Source organism: Solanum lycopersicum, chromosome 1, assembly GCF_036512215.1.
Source record: "Solanum lycopersicum chromosome 1, SLM_r2.1".
In the NCBI taxonomy this organism is placed as follows: Eukaryota; Viridiplantae; Streptophyta; class Magnoliopsida; order Solanales; family Solanaceae; genus Solanum; species Solanum lycopersicum.
In genome coordinates this window covers 3,495,933-3,516,204 of record NC_090800.1, presented here as the reverse complement: position 1 = coordinate 3,516,204, position 20,272 = coordinate 3,495,933, and the positions used below count along the sequence as shown (strand labels likewise).

The 20,272-nt window shown below is 36.2% G+C and overlaps 1 protein-coding gene across 3 annotated transcripts; it reads left to right on the top strand.

Annotated features, from left to right (window-relative positions):
* Positions 1-437: 437 nt before the first annotated feature.
* Positions 438-20,272, top strand: LOC101251499 (histone deacetylase 14, chloroplastic). 3 transcript variants are annotated; one of them, XM_004228424.5, is made up of 9 exons: positions 438-617; positions 2,551-2,798; positions 5,002-5,076; positions 6,331-6,432; positions 7,941-8,012; positions 17,891-17,947; positions 18,089-18,340; positions 19,330-19,511; positions 19,803-20,272. In XM_004228424.5, exons 1-9 carry the CDS (start codon positions 509-511, stop codon positions 20,101-20,103), a joined length of 1,398 nt encoding a protein of 465 aa, XP_004228472.1. In that variant the 5' UTR covers positions 438-508; the 3' UTR covers positions 20,104-20,272. The 3 variants fall into 3 exon arrangements, with proteins under 3 accessions (XP_004228472.1, XP_010312921.1, XP_010312891.1); XM_010314619.4 differs by having other exon boundaries at positions 19,796-20,272; XM_010314589.2 differs by having other exon boundaries at positions 468-617; positions 4,947-5,076.

Below are 20,272 nucleotides of genomic sequence, written 5' to 3'. Positions count from 1 at the left end.
CAAACAATATTTTTTAAGATTTAAACAAAAATAAAAAATTAGAAAAGAAATCTGAAAATAGGATAAAGATTAGAGATACCTTAATCAAAGGGATTCTTGTTCATTCAATTTTGGATTAAAAAAACAACCAAAATATATGGCAAAAAAATATTTGCAACTTGAATGTTGGAGGAAAATTAGAAAAGATAACCACGAGAGAGAAAAAAAATTAAATGGAAAAGAGAATTAACAATTTGAAAAGATAAATATGAGAGAGAATGATTTTTTTTTCTAAAAAAAGGATATATAGAATTAATTGAAAAAGAGAGATAAAATAGGAAGAAAATTGAGACATATTTGCTAATATTTATAAAGTATGAATATTTTTACTAAATATGTTATTTATTTTGACTAATTTACTAATTTTTCCAATAAAAAAAAGCAATATTTCTCATTATTTATCCAAACTCAAGAGAGGCCCATTTTTATTTTAATAAAAAAAAACCTTTTGTAATTTTTTGCACCGGCGATGAAGTCTGTATCCTCTCTACCGGCGATGATGTCCGCCGCAGCAACTCCTCCGCTGACGAATTTCACGGCCACGACTGCTTCACGGCCTGCGGTCCCCTCGATCCAGTGTAAGTTAAAAAATTCGCTTAATTTTTTATTAAAAAATCCATGTTAGGTTTTACCTTGATAAGCTCTAAAACACTTTATTAATTCCTTATTATTAATTGTGATTTTATTGTCTACTTTGCTGCTATTTTTTAATGATACTTCAAAGTTCAAATAATCTTGCTTGCTCAATAATTAATGAAATTTGCTATAGTATTAGTTATAATTGAGAAATTGTGTCGTTGTGGTAATGTTGTTAAGGTAAGTATTGAGATTTTAGTGGAATATTGGGGGAAGAAGTCGAGTGAACTGTTACAGAATCATCAGTTTATGGGAAAAAGGATCGAGAACATTTGTATAGGGTAAAGAGTATTAACAACATTAAATTATTGAGGGAACGTCGAATGCCCCTTTTATGGTTCTGATGGTTATTACCTTGTTATTTCGATGTGGAGATCAGGCGGTTGAGCATATGATAGTAGTTGCAGGTCAATACCACCATTGTAGTGTCAAGCAGGATTTTTTTGTACTGTTCACTTCGTTTTGTAATTAACTCAATCACACAATATTGTGTATGTTCTCATTAGAAAGTTCTGAAAAACGTACAAAATTCAATTTTTTTTTTTGATGTGGTCCACTAATTTAGTTTACTTGCATGTTGATTCTTCACTTTGAGTCATACAAATATTGTTCATTGGACCTGTTCATTGGGAAAAAAAGTTTATAAATTCTAAGTAGGGGTGATTTATAATTAAAAGCTGATGCTTAGTTACTCTGTTCTATGAATTGGTCTTGCCAACTTAATTGTCTTGTCTATCAAATTTCTATTCCATGTTCCACAATATAAATATGATGATGTTCTATTAACTATTAACTTTATTATTCAGCAATTGCAAGTTTTAGGTTAAATATTAGGTGAAGGTTTGCATGAATCATGATGTTTGAGAACTTTTGGTATTAGCTTTAGAGTTTGTTTGGTTGACTTTTCATTTTTGGCTTATTATCCAAAAACTATAGAACTTATTATTTTTGTCTTATTTTTAGCGTTTTAGTTTAGAACTAAGTGCTTATAAGCACTTTTTTAACTTATCCAAACACTCCAAAAGTCAGTCCAAATACTTTTGAAGTGTTTTAAGCTAATTAGTGGACTTTTTGAAGTGTTTTTAAGTTAAAATAGCTTAAACACACTTCAAAAAGTCAAACCAAATGGGCTCTAGTCTTTTTTAAGGTTTCACTTAGTTGCAAGGATATTTTCTCCCAAACCATAGACCCTGCCCTCAGTCCCTTCTCCACTTCTTTTCATTATTCATAATCTCCAAGTATCCTAACTCTACCCACAACCACATACTCAACATCAACACATAGAAGTCACACAAGCTGGAGGGTACAAACTTCCTTTTTAGCACATGCAAACGCAAGTCAGCTGTGTGCCTGTCATAATGCTTGCAATGACTATTTTATGTAATAATCTTTGTTTGCAGTCGTGAAAAGATAGCTCTGACTTGTAGCCAATATTCTTTCAAAATGCTTCATGATTAAAGTAGAACAAGTTTACAATTTGACTACTAAGATAATGGAAACACCAAGTATTTACAAGTATGTTAAATTAATTTCATAAAGTTGGAAATTAAGTGAACTTTGAATCTTGAAAGTAACCTGTCATTGAGGTCGCTTTTTAGGTCTACTGTTTTTTTAGCAGTGATAATTAATGAACCGTAGCTCCACCAGACTCACAGCTAAACTTTTATCTGATTCGAAAACTATCATTTGATTTTTTTCCTGGGATAAGCCTGGTTGTAGGTGAATAAGTTTTTTTTGAAAATGCACAGTTTCTGTTGGGATACTCCTGTATAAGATCGTTGTGTCAAATATTGTTGTTGCGGAGTTGTTTTGTCTGTTCTTTCAAAATGGACTGCTTCAATGGGTATACATAATTGTTTCAATTCCTTTTGGCAGGTAACTTGCTGTTCTATGATAGACATCACGTTTACTCTCATAAAAAGTATTCCAAAAATGGAATTACCATTAAGTATACAGATCTCCCCAAGCACATCAGACCAGAAAAGGGATATTCTTCATCAAGTGTTCGAGGCACCATTTATTGTTCAAATCATAAGGAAAGAAATGTTGGCTTGCCTTCTGATCATATCGCAGTTGGTGCAAAAGTGATTTATGCTGCTGCTCCTGCAATGGGTCATAATCAGGTAAAGTAAATCTACTTACCATATGCATTGTCAAGCTAGCTTTGTGATTCCAGGGAATCATTTACTTCATTCTTCTCCTAGAGCTGTTGTGGAACCAACTCATGCGGAACAACTTTTATATCTCTTTTTTTTATGCCCACCATGAGAGTTAAACTAAAGCTATATATGGTGCTACGGTTTTGATCAAGTGTTTGCCTTGTATAACCATTTATGTCTTGAGGAGGAATCAACCCAAACTCTTATATCAGAGTTGCAACTAGAAAATTTCTCTTCTTTTACAGCCCAAAGTTTTTTTGTTTTTTTTTGGTAGAAGAATCTCCTCAAGGGGTTCGAATTGTTTCAAGTGTCTTGATCAATTTAAATGGCAGTGAAATCTGAAACATAGAACTGTTATGTGTCATAAACCTCAAAATATGCCGTCATCAAGTTCATTACAACCTCTATGAACTTCCTATCAAGTTTTGGCTGCCCAAAAGGGGAAGCAATATTTTTTTTTCCGCCCATTTAATTGCGAAGATTAGCAGATTACTGCCTTTGGGGTTATTCTTTCTCTATACTCTCCTATGTCTTTTTCCCACAGTTATCTTATTGGTTTCCTTACTGAGATATATTTTGAGAATTAGGTAGATAATGTTAATATATGTTCCCTAAGAAAAAGTTGTGCTTATTCTGTTCTATGTAGTTGCACGTCATTCTGTCGCCTGCATGTGCAAAAAGTAGATATTAATTCCAAGGTTCACTTATCTGCAATTGAACAAAGTTCTTGTAGGGAATGCCTAGATTTTTGCTCTTTGCAAGGTGCCAAATATGCCCTATCAGATGTCTAGAACTCATGTATGCCAGAGTTCTGAATCTCGATTCCAGTGACTGTTTAGTTAAATGTCCTACAATAGGATCCTTGTCTTTCCAGGAATAATTCCTCCTTCAACATGAAACCTATTTAAATTTAGGGCATGTGTCACTTTTCGACTGGTTGGAGATCGACAGGTTTTTATTATAATTTGTCTATTCTTTTCCCTTTCAAAATACATCGTAGACATCTAAATCTTATTGGATCAGTCCATACAATACTTATGCAAAATCCTAAATTCAAGACACATTGGATCAAGTCAACATTTTCGGTCAATAAGTTCCAAATTGATCATTTAATTCAAAATTACACGACTTAAGTGAAAGCCAATGTCATGACCCAAATTCAAAGGACCGTGACCACCACTTAGTGAGCATCTACCCACCAAGCAAACCAACTCTTTTAATTATCATTAGGTAAGCAGTCAGAGGAGATGTTCCATTGTTCAAAGAATCTAACTTCAAGAATTTTAGTTTCAGGAACTCTGTCTCTCATGTCCCATTACGCACTGTGATTTGCTTGACTAAGTTTTCTTTCCCTGAATATGGGTGAATTAGGTGTTAAATTTAATTTAGTTTTTCTATTTATCTTGAGACTAGAGTACCTTTATTTGTATTGCTGAGCAGCTATGCATGGCCAAATAGTTAATGTTAACATAACAAGACTGGAATGTAGAAGTTGAAAGCTTCATAGTTTTATCTTCTGTTTTAGAGATGACAAAATACTCTCCAATTTCCTTACCCTTTTTTTTTCCAATTCTATTGGACGCCCCTGTAGGAACTCTTACCTTTATTGCTTGATGTTCCTCTAACAGTAGTTTTGCAGCTTTTCTGAGGCATTCTCTCTTTTCCTAGCATGTCTGTTGTGTGGTTACATTGGACTAATAAATTGTGCCATTGCCATTTCTTGTTCTGTGAGATGCTTCCTGAATCATATGAATATATTGGCTTTGATTCTATTTAAGTGTGACAGTTTGTTGCTTAATAATTTTGTTTAGACTAGATTTCACTTGCAAAATATCTTTGGGGAGAAATGCGCCATTCTATTTTGAACTTTTCACTCCTATGACCTTGCCCCTTAATTTTTCTTGCTAAGTAGTTGATATAGCTTTGAGTTTTCAGGTTCCTACAGTGCAAGGATCCCTAATCAAAGTACTTAGTTGGATTTCATAGAACAACTCCTTTTATTTTTACTGATTTTTGTTAATATTCTGTTGCATGATTTCTTTAGGGTAAGAATTGCGTAAACTTCACCATCCTAACATTTAGCTTAAATCTTTTGTTGATTCTCTTTACTAGGTCTTTGTTTTTGGGAATATCTATTTCTTGGAATTCAGTCACTAAAAATTTTCAGGAATCACATCCAGAATGCAACTCTAGAGTTCCTGCAATTTTGACAGCTCTGGAAAAGATGAATTTGACTTCAAAGGTATGCCACAAACACAACACAATTATTTGTCAGTGCTGATTCTTGTGTTTATTGTTTTCACCGGTGATGATAAAAGACAAACACATTGGATATCTCTTGATGAGGAAAATAAATTTGGGATAAAATGTGAGATAATTTTATAAAAATTACGCTAGGTAAAGGAAAAATGAGGTCTCCCAAAATCATGCCAATTAATTAGCATAATATGTTCGCTGAGGCCCTATGTAAGCACATATGCTATTTGTTTTCTGACGCTACATGAAACAAACTCAAGCTGCGATTAGTAACTCTCTCTTTGACGAAGTGCCAATCAATTTCATTTTATTTTGTTCAGTCATGTTGAACATGATTCTGAGGCTCTAAGCTATATTGATTGCAACTTTATTGTGGAAGCTAGTAAAAAGCATTGACTCGCTTCATCTATCCATCTGTGTACGGGTTGAAGCTAGTAGGAAAGTGCAATCCCGTAAAGTGAGGGTTTCAATCACTAATTATATGCCTCGCCAACCCCAAATACTTAAACTCGTTCTTAAGAATAGCTTGACAGCTTCCTCGGCAATGCAAAGCTCAGTGAGCCATGCATGAAGATAGGCATACATCGAAAATCTATCCACGACCACCATAATAGTGCATAATCTCCGAACTTCGGCTAACATGTGATAAATTCTTAGCCTTGCTCTACCATGGATCTCCATAACTGGCAATAGTTCCCAAGTCCTCCAAGTTGTTGCTGCTCAACATCCTGTTGACATAAAAGCCAAACTTGCATGTAACACTCAATGTCATCCAGTATGCACACCGATAGTTAATTGACTAAACCAAGCCTCTTGCCAGGATCACTATCCCAAATGGTGTCATTACTCTCCTGCATGATGTGTCACCTAATGACACTCCCATTCTAGTTATATAGCTAAACCTTGTGTGAGCTACCTCCGATTCTTAAGTGTTAGCAATATACAGGAAGAATTTTATAGGAGCTACCATCCTACGCTAGAGTGAAGCAGTTTCCACTAGGAACTTAGAGATATTATAAAGTCAGATCTGGTGAATTTTCCTTTGTCATAGAACCTTGAACACTATGGTGATCATAGTAGGCAAGAGAATTCCTAGTAGAACTCTACCACTTTTTTGGGCGGGGGAGGGGGGGGATTTGGTTCTGATTAAAACGTCCTAAACCTTCATGAGCACTAGCAAGATGCATATAGAGATTTTATAAAACACCTATACAACTAATCAAGCTATCTTGTGTTCCAGTTTCGAGGCTCAGATGTTGTTGAAGTGCAGAATTTCAGACCAGCTACAACAGATGACATAGAAAGTGTTCATGTTGGGCCCTATGTTTCAGGGCTTGAGAAGGTAGCATAGCCATAAGGTTTGGTAATTCTTCTTGTTAATGTTGTTGTACGATAATTCAAAACTTTTGTGGTGGTGTGTTTGATTGATGGAAGTCACTTTTCAGTAAAATATTCCATGACAACAACATTTTGGTTTCTAGAAAATGTTATCCATCAAAATGAGAAAAATGACTTTCCTCATATATCCATGCAAGTCATTTCCGAACTTCTATTTTACTTCTTACTTCATATCTTTTATTGGAGACTATGAAATAAATTTTTAGCTTTATGTTATTTATTTCAAGTAACACCTTTGCATTATTGATATTTAGTAGTAAATTTTTTAACTAGCGCATTACCTGGTTTGGGAAGATTATTATTAATCCTTTGATGGATCTATGTTTTTCTGAAACTATTTTCCACTCACCCAGAAAACATTTTCTTGAAAAATAGTTACCATGGAAAATGACTTCCATCATACAAACAAACTTTGAATTCGATCTAAAAAGTTACATTTCCTTAATATTTTCAATCCATGTGATCATGGATACGGGTTTATATTTTGGTTCGTAGATAGAGATGATCTCATGCTTGGCATTCCTCTCTTTTTTTTTTCAATTTTGGGGTTTTTCTTAAAAGTCATCTATTATTTTGATGTTACATGGAGATTTGGGTTTGAAAAGTCGATATTGGTATGTATTCTACATGGCCGTTTTTCACTTTTAGTGGGATTTATTCTATCTTAAAGTAGTATGTGAAGCACCCATACCCATGTCATTGCCATTCACTTAGAGTGCACCATTAATGTGAAGACTCCATATAGTATAAAATAATGTTTTTATTTGTAACGTCTACATGCGTAGTTTTGTCATATACTGTAAAGAGGTTAGCATAAGGACTTCTTACTTTGTTTTTGGAATTTAATCTTTAAAAAAGTTGTAACAGGTGGAGAAATGTTGGGTTCCCTATTTTTGCTCAGGCCTGCATGGATTTCAAGAGACTAGGTCCATCAAGACAACTCTCTTTCATTTATTTTAGGTTTACCTCGTTCTTTGTTGACACTTTCACATGCTACGGTTTCACATTCATAAATTGACTTAGGACATGGCTAAACCATCGCAAATGTCATATCTCTCATTTTATCCTCAATATGTGCTTTATCTAAATAGTCTTAGTTGTAAAAGATTTAGTAACAATACTTTTTATATAATTTTAATTTTAGGAAAATAAAGAAATTGATAATTTGTGATAGGAAATTGAATGGTTGTACTCTGATATTCCTAACTTGTCCATTCCTTCTGAAACTGAGGGAATGTTTTCCACATTATTTTTACTTTGCATAATTGTTGTCATCATCCTTAGTATTGTTACTGTTCCTATTGTTCTTTGTTATTTGTGATGTCATTGTAAAAATTGTTATTGTTTATTTATTATAGTAGTAGTATCATCATCACCATCTTTGTCATCGCCGTTGTCACCATTAATTTTTCTCATCCTATGTTCTCTTGATTTGTTGACTATCATTTGCAGGCTATGGATCAAGCTTTAGAGAAAGGTCTAATTTTCATTGATGGATCTGGACCCACATATGCTACTGCCACAGTAAGAATATATCTCTTACGGTAACTCTTCCTCTTTCTGATGCTAGTCTCTACCATATTTAACTTTATGATGTTAACACACATGCGTCACATTACACTTATTTTAGGTTAATTTTTCCCTTCTCCAAACTATTTTTGGTGTTTTCTGCTGGGTGTTCGTCAGCCATTGTAACGACCCATTAGGTCGTTTTGGGTACTTTAACTTCTTATTTCATAGAAGACTTTTCCGATAAATTCTAAATAGGTATTTTGGACTATTTGTAACTATAGTTATATAACTAATGAGTTAATTTTAATAATTAATTTAGTCGGTGGTTAAAGAAAAATAACATTAAAATTAGTAGGGAGTCATTTTTATCACTTTTATAATTGGTCATGTATAATAATTTGGGCAAATAAATCATCTGTAAAAGAAAGAAGAGAGAAAACTAGGCGAGAAACTTTACCTGCAGCGTCTAACAAGGAAGACAGACATCGAGCTAATGTTTTGAATCTTCAATGTCCTGATTTAATGGTAGGAGGTTAAGTATTATACAATAATATTTCATGGTTAGATATGAATTGAAATTGGGTGTTAGCGGATGCGATGAGAGTTTGGACTTCGATAAGAAAGTGAGGGCGATAATGAATTGGTTGATGAATTAATGATTAGTCAATCTGACGGATGATATGATATATTAGGCTTATAGTATAATGATAAATTTGGGTTAAAGTTGTTGCCACTAGTTTTTGAAGCCAATGACTTTAATCTTGAATTTTATTACGTTGTCATCATATTATAAATTGAGTTTTAATATATTGAGATGTGTAATTAAATATTAGGTGTATTGTATATTTGGAATATCATTAAAATGATGATAATTAGAGCAATCGAGACTTATCCTTGGGCGTGAACTTTAGAAAAGTGACTATAGATTTGGGTGAGTTTTTGGGTCTAGGCTAGACATATAGTAGTATCGGTGTCTATAAACTAATTTACTTATGAATTATGCATGTTTAATAGATTGGAAACGTACAGAGGCATTGAGGAAAGGAAAAACATTGGAAAATTAGTTTTGCTCGACTTCGATTCCTCTGTGGATGTAGGTTATGGATTATTTTATGCGATAGATAGACTCTTAATAGTGACTGATAATCATTGGTGATATTGTGAATTTCCCTATGTACTTGGTTGTAAGGTTTGGATAATCTATGTGTTTGTGATTGGTCTGAAATCTTGTCACTGTCAAATTTATAATCTTGAACCTTCTCTATTGAAGTGATGCCTTAAATAAAGAAGATTTGATGAAATATTGTTCATGAAGTGAAAAGTGGTGATAAACTAATGATATATTTGGATCGGATTCCACGAGTACGATGTTATTGGATCGGGTGTCACGTTCAACACGGAAACATTAAAGGAAGACATATATAAGTACGTGCCGCTTGGATATTATATATGTTTTCCTTTAATATTGCCGGAACGTGATACCCGATCCAATAACATCGTGCCGACTCATGGCACTCTGTCCAAATATATCGTTAATTTATCATTTATTATCACCGCTTTTACTTAATTAATAATATTTTACCAAGCCTTCTTTATTCAAGACATCACTTCGATAGAGAAAGTTCATGATTATAAAGTTCACGGTCTAAGGATTTCAAACCAATCACAAACAACACATAGATTATCCAAACCAGATAACCAAGTACATGAAGAAATTCACAATATCACTCAATAACTTCAATCACTATTAAAAGTCTATCTATGACATAGAATAAACCTTAACCCACCTCCACCAAGGATTGAAGTCGAGGAAGCTAGTTTTCCAAAGTTTTTCCTTTCCTCAATGTCTCCGAACGTTTCCAATCTATTAAACATTCATAAGTAAATGAGTCTATAGACATCCATATTACTATATGTCTAGCCTAGACCCAATAACTCTCCCAAATCTAGTTATTTTCCTAAAGTTCAAGCCTAAGGGTAAGTTTCAGTTGCTCTAATTATCATCACTTTAATGATATTCAAATTATTTAATACACCTAATATTTAATTAGATATCTCAATATATTAAAACTCAATTTAAATATGATGACAACGTAATAAGATTAAAGCCACTGACTTCGAAAACTAGTGACAACAACTCTAACCCAAATTTATCATATCATCAGTCAATGATTGACTAATCATTAATCCATCAACTAATTCATTTTCACTCTCGCCTAGTTTTCTTCCGTCTTTCTTTTATAGATTATTTCTTTACCCTAATTATTATACATGACCAATTATAAAAGTTGTAAAAATGGCTTATTACTAATTTTAATATTATTTTCTTCAACCCTCAACTAATTTAATTATTAAAACTATCTCATTAATTATATAACTATAATTACAAATAGTCCAAAATACCCATTTAGAATTTATTGGAAGAGTCTTGTGAAATAAGAAGCTATAATACTCAAAACAACCTAATGGGTCATTACATTAAATACCAATTTACCCATTGTTCGTCCTCGAACGATCAAAACAAGGTGATGGTAAGAAAATGTACCTAAATCGACAATAAGATGTGATTTACCTTTCTTGCATATTAGCATCTACTCTCCTAAGTAGACTCTTCAACATATGATTCTTCCACTGAACCTTGATAGATGCAATCTCCTTTGACCTTAACTTTCAGACGTCCCTATCTAGAATAGCTCAGACTGTCCACCGGTCTGAGGGTAAAATGCAGTACTTAGATCCAATCTAGTTCCTAATTCAGCCTGCAAGGTCCTCTTAAAGTTAGAAGTAAATTGTGTACCACTATCTGATATGATGGAAATCAGAACTCCATGCAATTGAACAGTCTCACGGATATAGAGTTTGGCTTAACTTCTCTGCATTATAAGTCACCTTGACCGGAATGAAGTGAGTAGACTTAGTTAATCTGGCAACAATTACCCAGATAGAATCAAACTTAACAATGTCTTTGGAAGACCAACCACGATATTCATTGCAATTCTTTCCTACTTCCATTCAAGAATGGACATTCTCTGAAGTGTACCTGTAGGCCTCTGATGCTCGTACTTTACCTGGTGACAATTTGGGCATTAGGCAACCGAATCAACAATGTAAGCTTCATTCTACTCCACTCAATAATGTTGTTCCAGATCACGATGCATCTTGGTTGCACCAGGATGTATAGAATACCTCGAACGATGAGTCTCTATAAGGATAGTATGAGTCAAATCATCAACACGATGCACACATACCCGCCCCTTAATTCTCAAGACGCCTTCCTCATCAATAACAACCTCTTTAGACTCTTCTTGCAATACCATGTCTCGAATTCGGTTCAGCTTCTCGTCATCAAACTACTTTCCTTTAAGCTTGTCAAGAAAAGATCTTGCCTCCACACAAGCCAAGAATCCTCATTTCTGAATTACTTCCAGTCTCATAAAGTCATTAGCTAGAGTTTGAAGCTCTCTAGCCTATGGGTGTTTAGAAACCTGTAAGTGGCTAAACTCCCCATGTTCCCTGCTTTTCTACTTAGGGCATCAACCGTGATATTAGTTTTCTTGGGTAATACAGAATAGTAGTGTCATATTCTTTAAGTAACTCCATCCACCTTTTTTGCCTCAAATTCAAGTCCTTCTGAGTGAACACATTGTAAATTATGATGATTTGTATACATTTCACACTTGACCCAGGTAGATAATGCCTCCGCTGCTTCAATGCACAACTGTAGCCAACTTCAAATCATGGGTCGGGTAGTTACGTTCGTGCACTTTCAGTTGTCTTGAAGCATAGGCAATTACATTGCTCTCCTACATTAGCACTGCACCTAAACCAGAATAAGATGATCACAATAAATAATGAAATTCTTACCTTCCACAGGCAAGGCAAGAATTGGTTCAGTAGTCAACAAGGTCTTGAGTCGCATGAAGCTCTTTTCACACTCATCCGACCATACAAAGGGAACATTCTGCTTGATCAAGTTGGTCAGTTGGGAAGCAATGGAAGAAAATTCCTTAATGAATCCACGGTTGTAGCTGCTAAACCATCAAAACTCCTTATCTCTAAAACATTAGTAGGCCTTACCTAACTCTTCACTACTTTGATTTTAGTGGGATCCACCATCACTCAAAACCACGTGCCCCGAGAAAGGACATTGAATCGAGCCAAAACTCACACTTGGAGAATTTAGGGATAAAGCATTTTCTCCATTAACAACCCCAATATAATTCTCAAATGCTCTTCATGTTCTTTCTTGCTCTTGGAGTAGATCAGTATGTCATCAATAATACATTAACGAAGAGATCCAAATATGGCTTAAAAATTCTATTCATCTGGCTCATGAAAGCAACACAGACATTCGTAAGCCCTAAAGACATTACTAAGAACTCATAATGTTCATACCTTGTTCGAAAAACAGTCTTTGGCACATTCATCGCTCGTATTTTAGATGATGAAAATCGTATCTCAAATCAATTTTTGAGAACGCACAAGCACCCTGAACTAATCAAACAAGTCATTAATGCGAGGAATGGGGTACTTGTTCTTAATAGTTACCTTATTCAACTACCTATAGTCTATGCATATTCGAAATGTCACGACCCAAAACCGAGCCGCGACTGGCACCCACATTTACCCTCCTATGTGAGCGAACCAACCAATCTAAACCTTATCATTTCAACGTATATCAACAGAAAATAATGCGGAAGACTTAAGCTCGTTAAATAAAAACCAATTCAATAACTATTATTCCCCAAAATCTGGAAGTCATCATCACAAGAACATCTATGATCAAATTACTAACTAAAAATGTCTAAGAAGCTAAAAATACATAAGAAGATAGTCCATGCTGGAAGTTCAAGGCATCAAGACTTGAAGAAGAAGATCCAGTCCAAGCTAGAAGCATTAGCTCACCCTGAATTTCCGATGTAGTAAAGACTGGCTTGAATTACTGTTGAGTCGAAGACGACGGCACATTTGCTGCACTCCACAAATAACAAAGAAGAAAACATAAAAGCAGGGGTCAGTACAAAACACGGGTACTGAGTAGATATCATCGGCCAACTCGAAATAGAAAACAATACATATTAAGCAATATCATAAAATCAACTATGATACTCAACATGTAGCAACAAGTACTATATCATTAACAATTACCGTCAAGTTCACACATGAGGACTCAAGCCTCAATACCATACTCATTTGGGAATTAGTTTCATTAAATTGAGTATATTAGCATCTTGCAAGATTCATTATATTTATTCCCCTCGTGTCGGTACGTGACACTCTGATCCATATACTATCCTGGTGTCGGAACGTGACACTCCGATCCGCATTCTATCTTGGTACCGGAATGTGGCACCCGATCCATATACTATCCTGGTGTCGGAACGTGACACTCCGATCCTCATTCTATCCTGGTACCGGAATGTGGCACCCGATCCATATACTATCCTGGTGTCGGAACGTGACACTCCGATCCTCATTCTATCCTGGTACCGGAACGTGGCACCCGATCCTCTATCTCTATCCTGGTACCGGAACGTGGCACCCGATCCTCTATCTCTATCCTGGTACCGGAACGTGGCACCCGATCCCCTAATCTCACCACTTTCGTTCATCAAGCCTTCTTTTATACCAAGGCATCATCATTAACAAAGTAGATTAGGGTTTCTTTTCAAGATTTGGGATTCAATAGCTTCATCATGCTTCTTTATTCATAATTACATAATCACATCATTCATGCAAGCATACAATTAAGCATATAGAAGGGTTTACAATACTACTAACACATATCATTCGCTATTAAGAGTTTACTACGAATAGCATGAAAACCATAACCTACCTCCACCGAAGATTAGTGATCAAGCAAGTAAATTCCCCGAAGCTTGTGTTTTCTCTCTTCCTCGTTCGATCGATCCTCTCTCTCTCTTGTTCTTTCTATTTTCTTTATTCAAACCCTCTTTCCTTTACCCTAATTAGCATATAATTAAGAATAAGAGATGGCAATAATAACCCACTAATTAACTTAAGGTTACCTCTTTTAACCCCCAAGTAATTAGACTTATTAACATTAACCCACTAACTTTATAATTAAAGTAGGAATAGTCCAAAACGTCCCTTAAAACGTGTAAAGAAATCCGACCCAGACTGGGATTGCGCAACCTGCGATGGCCCGTCGTGCCTGCGACGGTCCGTCCTGCAGGTCGTCGCAAGGTCCAGAGAGTGGATTTCCACTGAAGGCTCTGTGACGGTCCGTCACACCTGTGACGGTCCGTCACACCTGTGACGGTCCGTCCTGCCATTTCGTTACGAAGTTCAGAGAGTCAATTTCAGTACCCAATTTTCAGATTTTCTAAGTGTTTTGAAACGAGGCCCTGCGACGGTCTGTCGTGCCTACGACGGTCCGTCGTGGGGCCCGTTGTCTTGCCAGTTTTTCCAAAATCAAAGTCTGCTGCTCAAAACAACTAAACAGGTCGTTACACGAAAACTACCATCCTCCTTCACAAATAAAACTAGAGCACCCCAAGGAGGGGCACTCGGTCTAATAAAGCCTTTACCTAACAACTCCTAAAGTTGGGCCTTGAACTCTCTCAACTCAGCTGGGCCATTCTATAAGGGGGATGGAATGGGGCGAGTCCCCGACTCTAGGTCAATACGAAAATCAATATCCCTATGAATTGGTATACTATGCAGGTCTGCAGGATAAACATCCACAAACTCACGAACTATCAAAACATACTCAATCGATGGCACTTTGGAAGTATCATCCCTGAGATATGAAAGTTGAACAACCCTTACTCACCAACCTCTTAGCACGAAGAAAAGAGATAATGTGAACTGGGGTGGAACATAGTCACCCTCCCATACCAGCGGACCTATCCCAGGCTTAACCAAAGTTACAGTCTTAACATTATAATTTAAGATAGCAAAATTTAGCAAAAGCCAAGCATACCAGAATTACATCAAAATCAACCATCTCAGTGTAATCAAATCTACATAAGTTTTGCTCCCCATAAAAGTCACAAGGCAGGACCTATACATCTTCTCAACTAACACACTGGCGACAGGAGTAGAGACACGAATAGGTATGTCAAGCAAGTCACAATGTAAATAAAGTCCATTAGCTAATAAGGAAAAATATAAGAAAATGTGGATCTCGAATCAAACAATACAAAAGTCATGCAATCACAGACCAGAAGAGTACATGTGATAACAACATCAGATGCCTCTACCTCTGGCCTCCTAGGGAAAGCATAAAATGGGTCTATCGCTTGTCTATCCATTGCCTCTATCGGGCTGTGTCCAGTAGTTTCAACCTGCCTGCCACCCTGGTTGAACTGGTGACCATGATTACCTTGGCCACCACGTCCTCCAGAATGACAACCTCTACCATGACCACCCCTACCTCTAACTGCTGGAGATTTGTAACTCTAATCATACTGAGCTTGGATCTGCCTTGGACAATATTTCCTAATATGCCCAGCCTCACCACATCCATAGCAAGTTCTGGAGTCGAGAGTAGGTTTTCTATGAAGATGAAAGACTGAAGATAACCCCCAAACACAGAAAAAGGCTTACTAGTTGGCGACGGACCCTCAACTGGAACTTGCAATGAAAAATGATGAGGACGGGGTGGATAACCCCCGAAATTCCGCCTCTAAAGTAAGAACCACTAACCTCACCTCTTTTATGAAAGTTCTTAAATATTGACACCTTGGTAAAGTCATCTTACTTCACCTTCAATACCTCTATCACAAAATCAACCGCTTCTTGTAAAGATTTTGCAAAAGCAGTTACCTGTAAAGCTGGAATCTGCAAATCTTACCTCAGTCCCTTCACAAAAGTGGCGAATCCGCTCTTGCAGACTGAAGCAAAGTTGAGTGGCATATCTGGATAATGCACGAAATTTGGCCTCAGGCTGCAACCGGCATCTTTCCTTGCTCTATGTTCAGGAACTTATATCTCCTTTTGTCCCTCAAACTCCGAGTATATACTTCTCCATGAAGAATCTAGAAAATGTTGCGCAAGTCATAGGTGATGCCTCGACACTCAACATGAGACTGCCACCACAGTTTAGCATCCTCTTGAAACTGGTAGGTCAGATCTTCAGATTCAGTATTCTTGAAGACCAAAGGTTTCAACTTTAAGAACTCAATAAAGAGATCATGATGGTCACTAGTCATTATAGGCCCTGTAGTTAATCGAGGAAACATGCATGTTTCCAAGGACGCATCCATGCGGGGAGCCACAATAGCTGCATGTTGTACTCCTTGAACTTGAGTTGCTGGTGCAGAAAACAGTTGGATGCCTGGCCCTGATCGGATAACTCACTTATATAAGTGAGAACCTGGTTGATTATCTCTGGAGTAGACTGAGGTGGTGCTTCCTGCTCATGAATCTGCTCATAGCATATCTAGTGTTTTCATTAGTATTGTCCGGCTTAAACGAATCATAGCTACAAATATGCCCCTCCGTTGAGAAGTCACCTTACATAGCCAAAAAGATGACTATCTGCTTCTGCATTTCTTCCACGTAGATGGCAGATAATGCAAAGGTGTATTCCTCCTCTGCGGTCTCTCTTGTGTCAAGTGGACCAACTTAACTACGAATCAAACAAAACACATCACTTTGTATGGTGTCTTGGTTTCCATAAATGCTTCCAGGGCCACTGCACATTAAGGTGGTTGTTCTGATTCCTCGTATAATTTGCTGTCTTGACTGAAAAGATCCCTTGACTGTCTCTGAGCCACCGTAACCTATCTTGTTCTAGTGAGACTCCTTTTGAAGAAATTGAGAATGTTGAGGAATTCTATGAATCCTGACATATCCTAAGTCATTTAGAGGCCTTCTTACACTAAGATCCCAGCCTTGGTTACTCCAAACTTCAGTTATTTTAGCTTCTTGTTGTTGATGTAGTATGAGAACAACTGGAAATAGAATCCTGAGGGCATCTCCAACCTTAAAATCTATTTTACTTTCCAAATATAGAGTTCTCTATTTTTTTAGACAACCAACTCCAGCCCAATCCTCTATTTTACTCTCTAAAAAGGAATCTTCTCCTCTCTCCTCAGCATGTTCTGTTTTAGTCTTATTTTCTTATTTCATGATATAATTTTTTTCTTTCTTTTTCCCAAATAATCACTTTATATAATTTTCATAAATTCATGGGATATAAAATTTTACTATTTCAAAATTTTTATTTAATATAAATTTATACTTTATTCTACATTTCTAAATAACATAAATTGCAAGAAAATATTATACATATAGTATACTAATTAATGGACAAACTCAAATAAATGTGAAATACCTAAATCATTACTATGGAATAATTAGACCTAGTATAAATGCTTGGCTTCCTAGAATAACTAGGATTAGCTTACCTGTGATGACTGATGAATTTTGTGGAGTTGGATAGTATCCAAACTTTGATTCAAGATTTTTAAGGGTGTTTTCAAGTGGATTGATTCTATTAAAGGATATCCTATAGTTCAGGAGTGCTATTTTAAGTGCACTAAGTAGGGTGGTTGATATCTGTCAATTGTTCTTGTATGAGTCTACAATATCATCCTAATGAGGCACAAGTGGTCATATATGGTGCTTTATGTTGATCAACTAAACATATGGAGATACTATTTCATTATGCATGATGATGTAGGAGTGTAACTATGAAAGCTCAGCCCTGTGCATAACCCCATAGACATTAACATTCCATTTTAGTAAATTTCATGCTCGAAGTTCTCTAATATTTAATGAAATAACTATTCTTAATCAGGAAAGTTTTTGAATATGTATGAGCTAATAGGTTCCTAAAATTATTGAGTTCCGTCAGAAAGATTTAACACCAAGTGTTCCTATGGCAATGTGAACTCTGATCTTGATATAATATGATGCAGACATTCCAAGAGTCGTTATTGGCAGCTGGAGCTGGGATTTCCTTGGTTGATTCAGTGGTAATGTATCCGTCTAAGCTGTTAGTAATATTTCAGTTTACTCGGAATACTTCGTTTAATGTAGCAATCAGTTTAGGGTGCGTTTTGTTGGTAAACTTCTGTCTCTCAAAGCTGGATTAATTGTTTCATCTGATATTTCAGGTTGCAGCATCCAGAGTAAGCAAAGATCCTCCTGTCGCTTTTGCACTAATTCGACCTCCTGGTCACCATGCTGTTCCGAAGGGGGCCATGGGCTTTTGTGTGTTTGGAAATATTGCTATTGCTGCTCGTTATGCTCAAAGAATGCATGGATTGCAACGTGTTTTTATCATAGACTTTGATGTCCATCATGGAAATGGAACCAATGATGCCTTCTACGAGGACCCAGATATATTTTTCCTTTCAACTCACCAAGTAAGCTACACATTACATCGAACAAATTGCTTAGGAAATATTGACATTTTTACCTCTGAACCAACTGCTATTATAAAATGTAGTTTGTATGAACGAAAGATCATTTGGTTTGATCTAATAATTGAGCCAAATCTAGTGATCCACAAAAATGATTATTCTTGACACTGTTCAGTTCAAGGGTGCTTGGGACTTGGTGATTACTCCTCAGGAAATTTATTTGCTTGAACACATCAATTATGATTGTCGTCCGTCCCAAAATAGTAGTATTATTTAGTAATCATAGTTTCGTATCTTCAATATTTGTTGCTATCTGTTGCTTCATTTGCCTTGTATCTTTTTACTATTAGATAGGGGGATATGATTAGACGTGACATGTGCCAGCTTTAGCTTACCGTGGACATGACCCTAGATAAGAAAATGTGGAGGGCGAGGATTAGGCTAGAAGGTTGATAGGTAGCAGAGTGTTGTCATTCTTTGTGTGGAAGATGCATGGGGCTATCCCTCTATCTGCTTCTCCTTATTACTAGTATTATTTAGTAATCGGCGCAGTTCGTTTTCTTCAATGTGTAGTACTATCTGTTGCTTCATTTGCCTTGTATCTTGTTATTTTGCTGTCATATTTTTGTGCTGCCATGTAACCGGATTCTCTTTTCTTTCGAGCTGAGGGTTTATCAGAAACAATCTCTCTACCCCACAATATGTAGGGGTAAGGTCTGCCTACATGCTACTCTCTCCAAACCCCACTTGTGGAATCACACTGAGTATGTTGTTGTTATCTTCTTTACTTGCTACATTACAAGGAAACAACCTTCACCCTTGCTACTGCGTTCCACCTTTCACCTCAACCAAACATTGTGTTTAGAGGAAAATAAGATTGCTTTCATTATATGCTAGCTATGCACCTCGATGTGTAGAATTAATAGAGTCTGGAACTTAACAATTGCACGGATTTTTATCAGTTATGCTCACTTATCCTTGGATCGATGTAGGCTGGAAGTTATCCAGGAACGGGTAAGATAGATCAAATTGGTTGTGGAAGTGGTGAAGGATCAACACTAAACCTCCCTTTACCTGGAGGATCCGGTGATACAGCAATGCGAACAGTTTTTGATGAAGTTATTGTACCGTGTGCTCAAAGGTTCAAGCCAGATATAATCCTTGTTTCAGCTGGGTAATTTTCTATTCCGTCTAGATAGTCTCAACATTCGGAATATAAAACAACACATATGATTCTAACACAGTTCCTTTTACTTTTCTTTACTGTTCTCTACTGTGTGGTTCCTTTTTCTTTTGACGTTAATAATGGATCATGTATTATGCTTCTGTTGTCTGTTAAACTAGCAATGCAATGAGGTCGGAATATTTGGTCTATTCACTACTATCATGCCTCATATATTCCGTTTCTGGTCTTGTAATGAGGTCGGATATACAGCAATGCTAACGTGTCGTCTAAAGTTTTCAGGTATGATGCCCATCTGTTGGATCCACTTGCCAGCTTACAGTTCACAACAGGAACATATTACATGCTAGCCTCCAGCATTAAGCAACTTGCTAAAGATTTATGTGGGGGACGTTGCGTGTTTTTCTTAGAAGGGGGATATAATCTCAGTTCTCTGTCAAATTCAGTTGCAGAATCATTTCGTGCTTTTCTTGGTGATCGGAGCTTAGCTTCAGAGCTCGATGATCCATCCTACTTGCACGAAGAGCCATTGAAGAAGGTGAAGCAGATTATTGAAAAAGTGAAGCACATACATTCCTTTTGAAAGCTTATATTGGCAGTGGTCAAGAATTATTATACAGCTTTGTATAGGACACCATGACTTTTCTATAATTTGTATACAGCTTTGTTTAGTATATACACATATAAATTATATTGATGTTGTAAATTCGTAACAAAAATTTGTTTAAAAGTACAAAGCTAAAATTGATGAA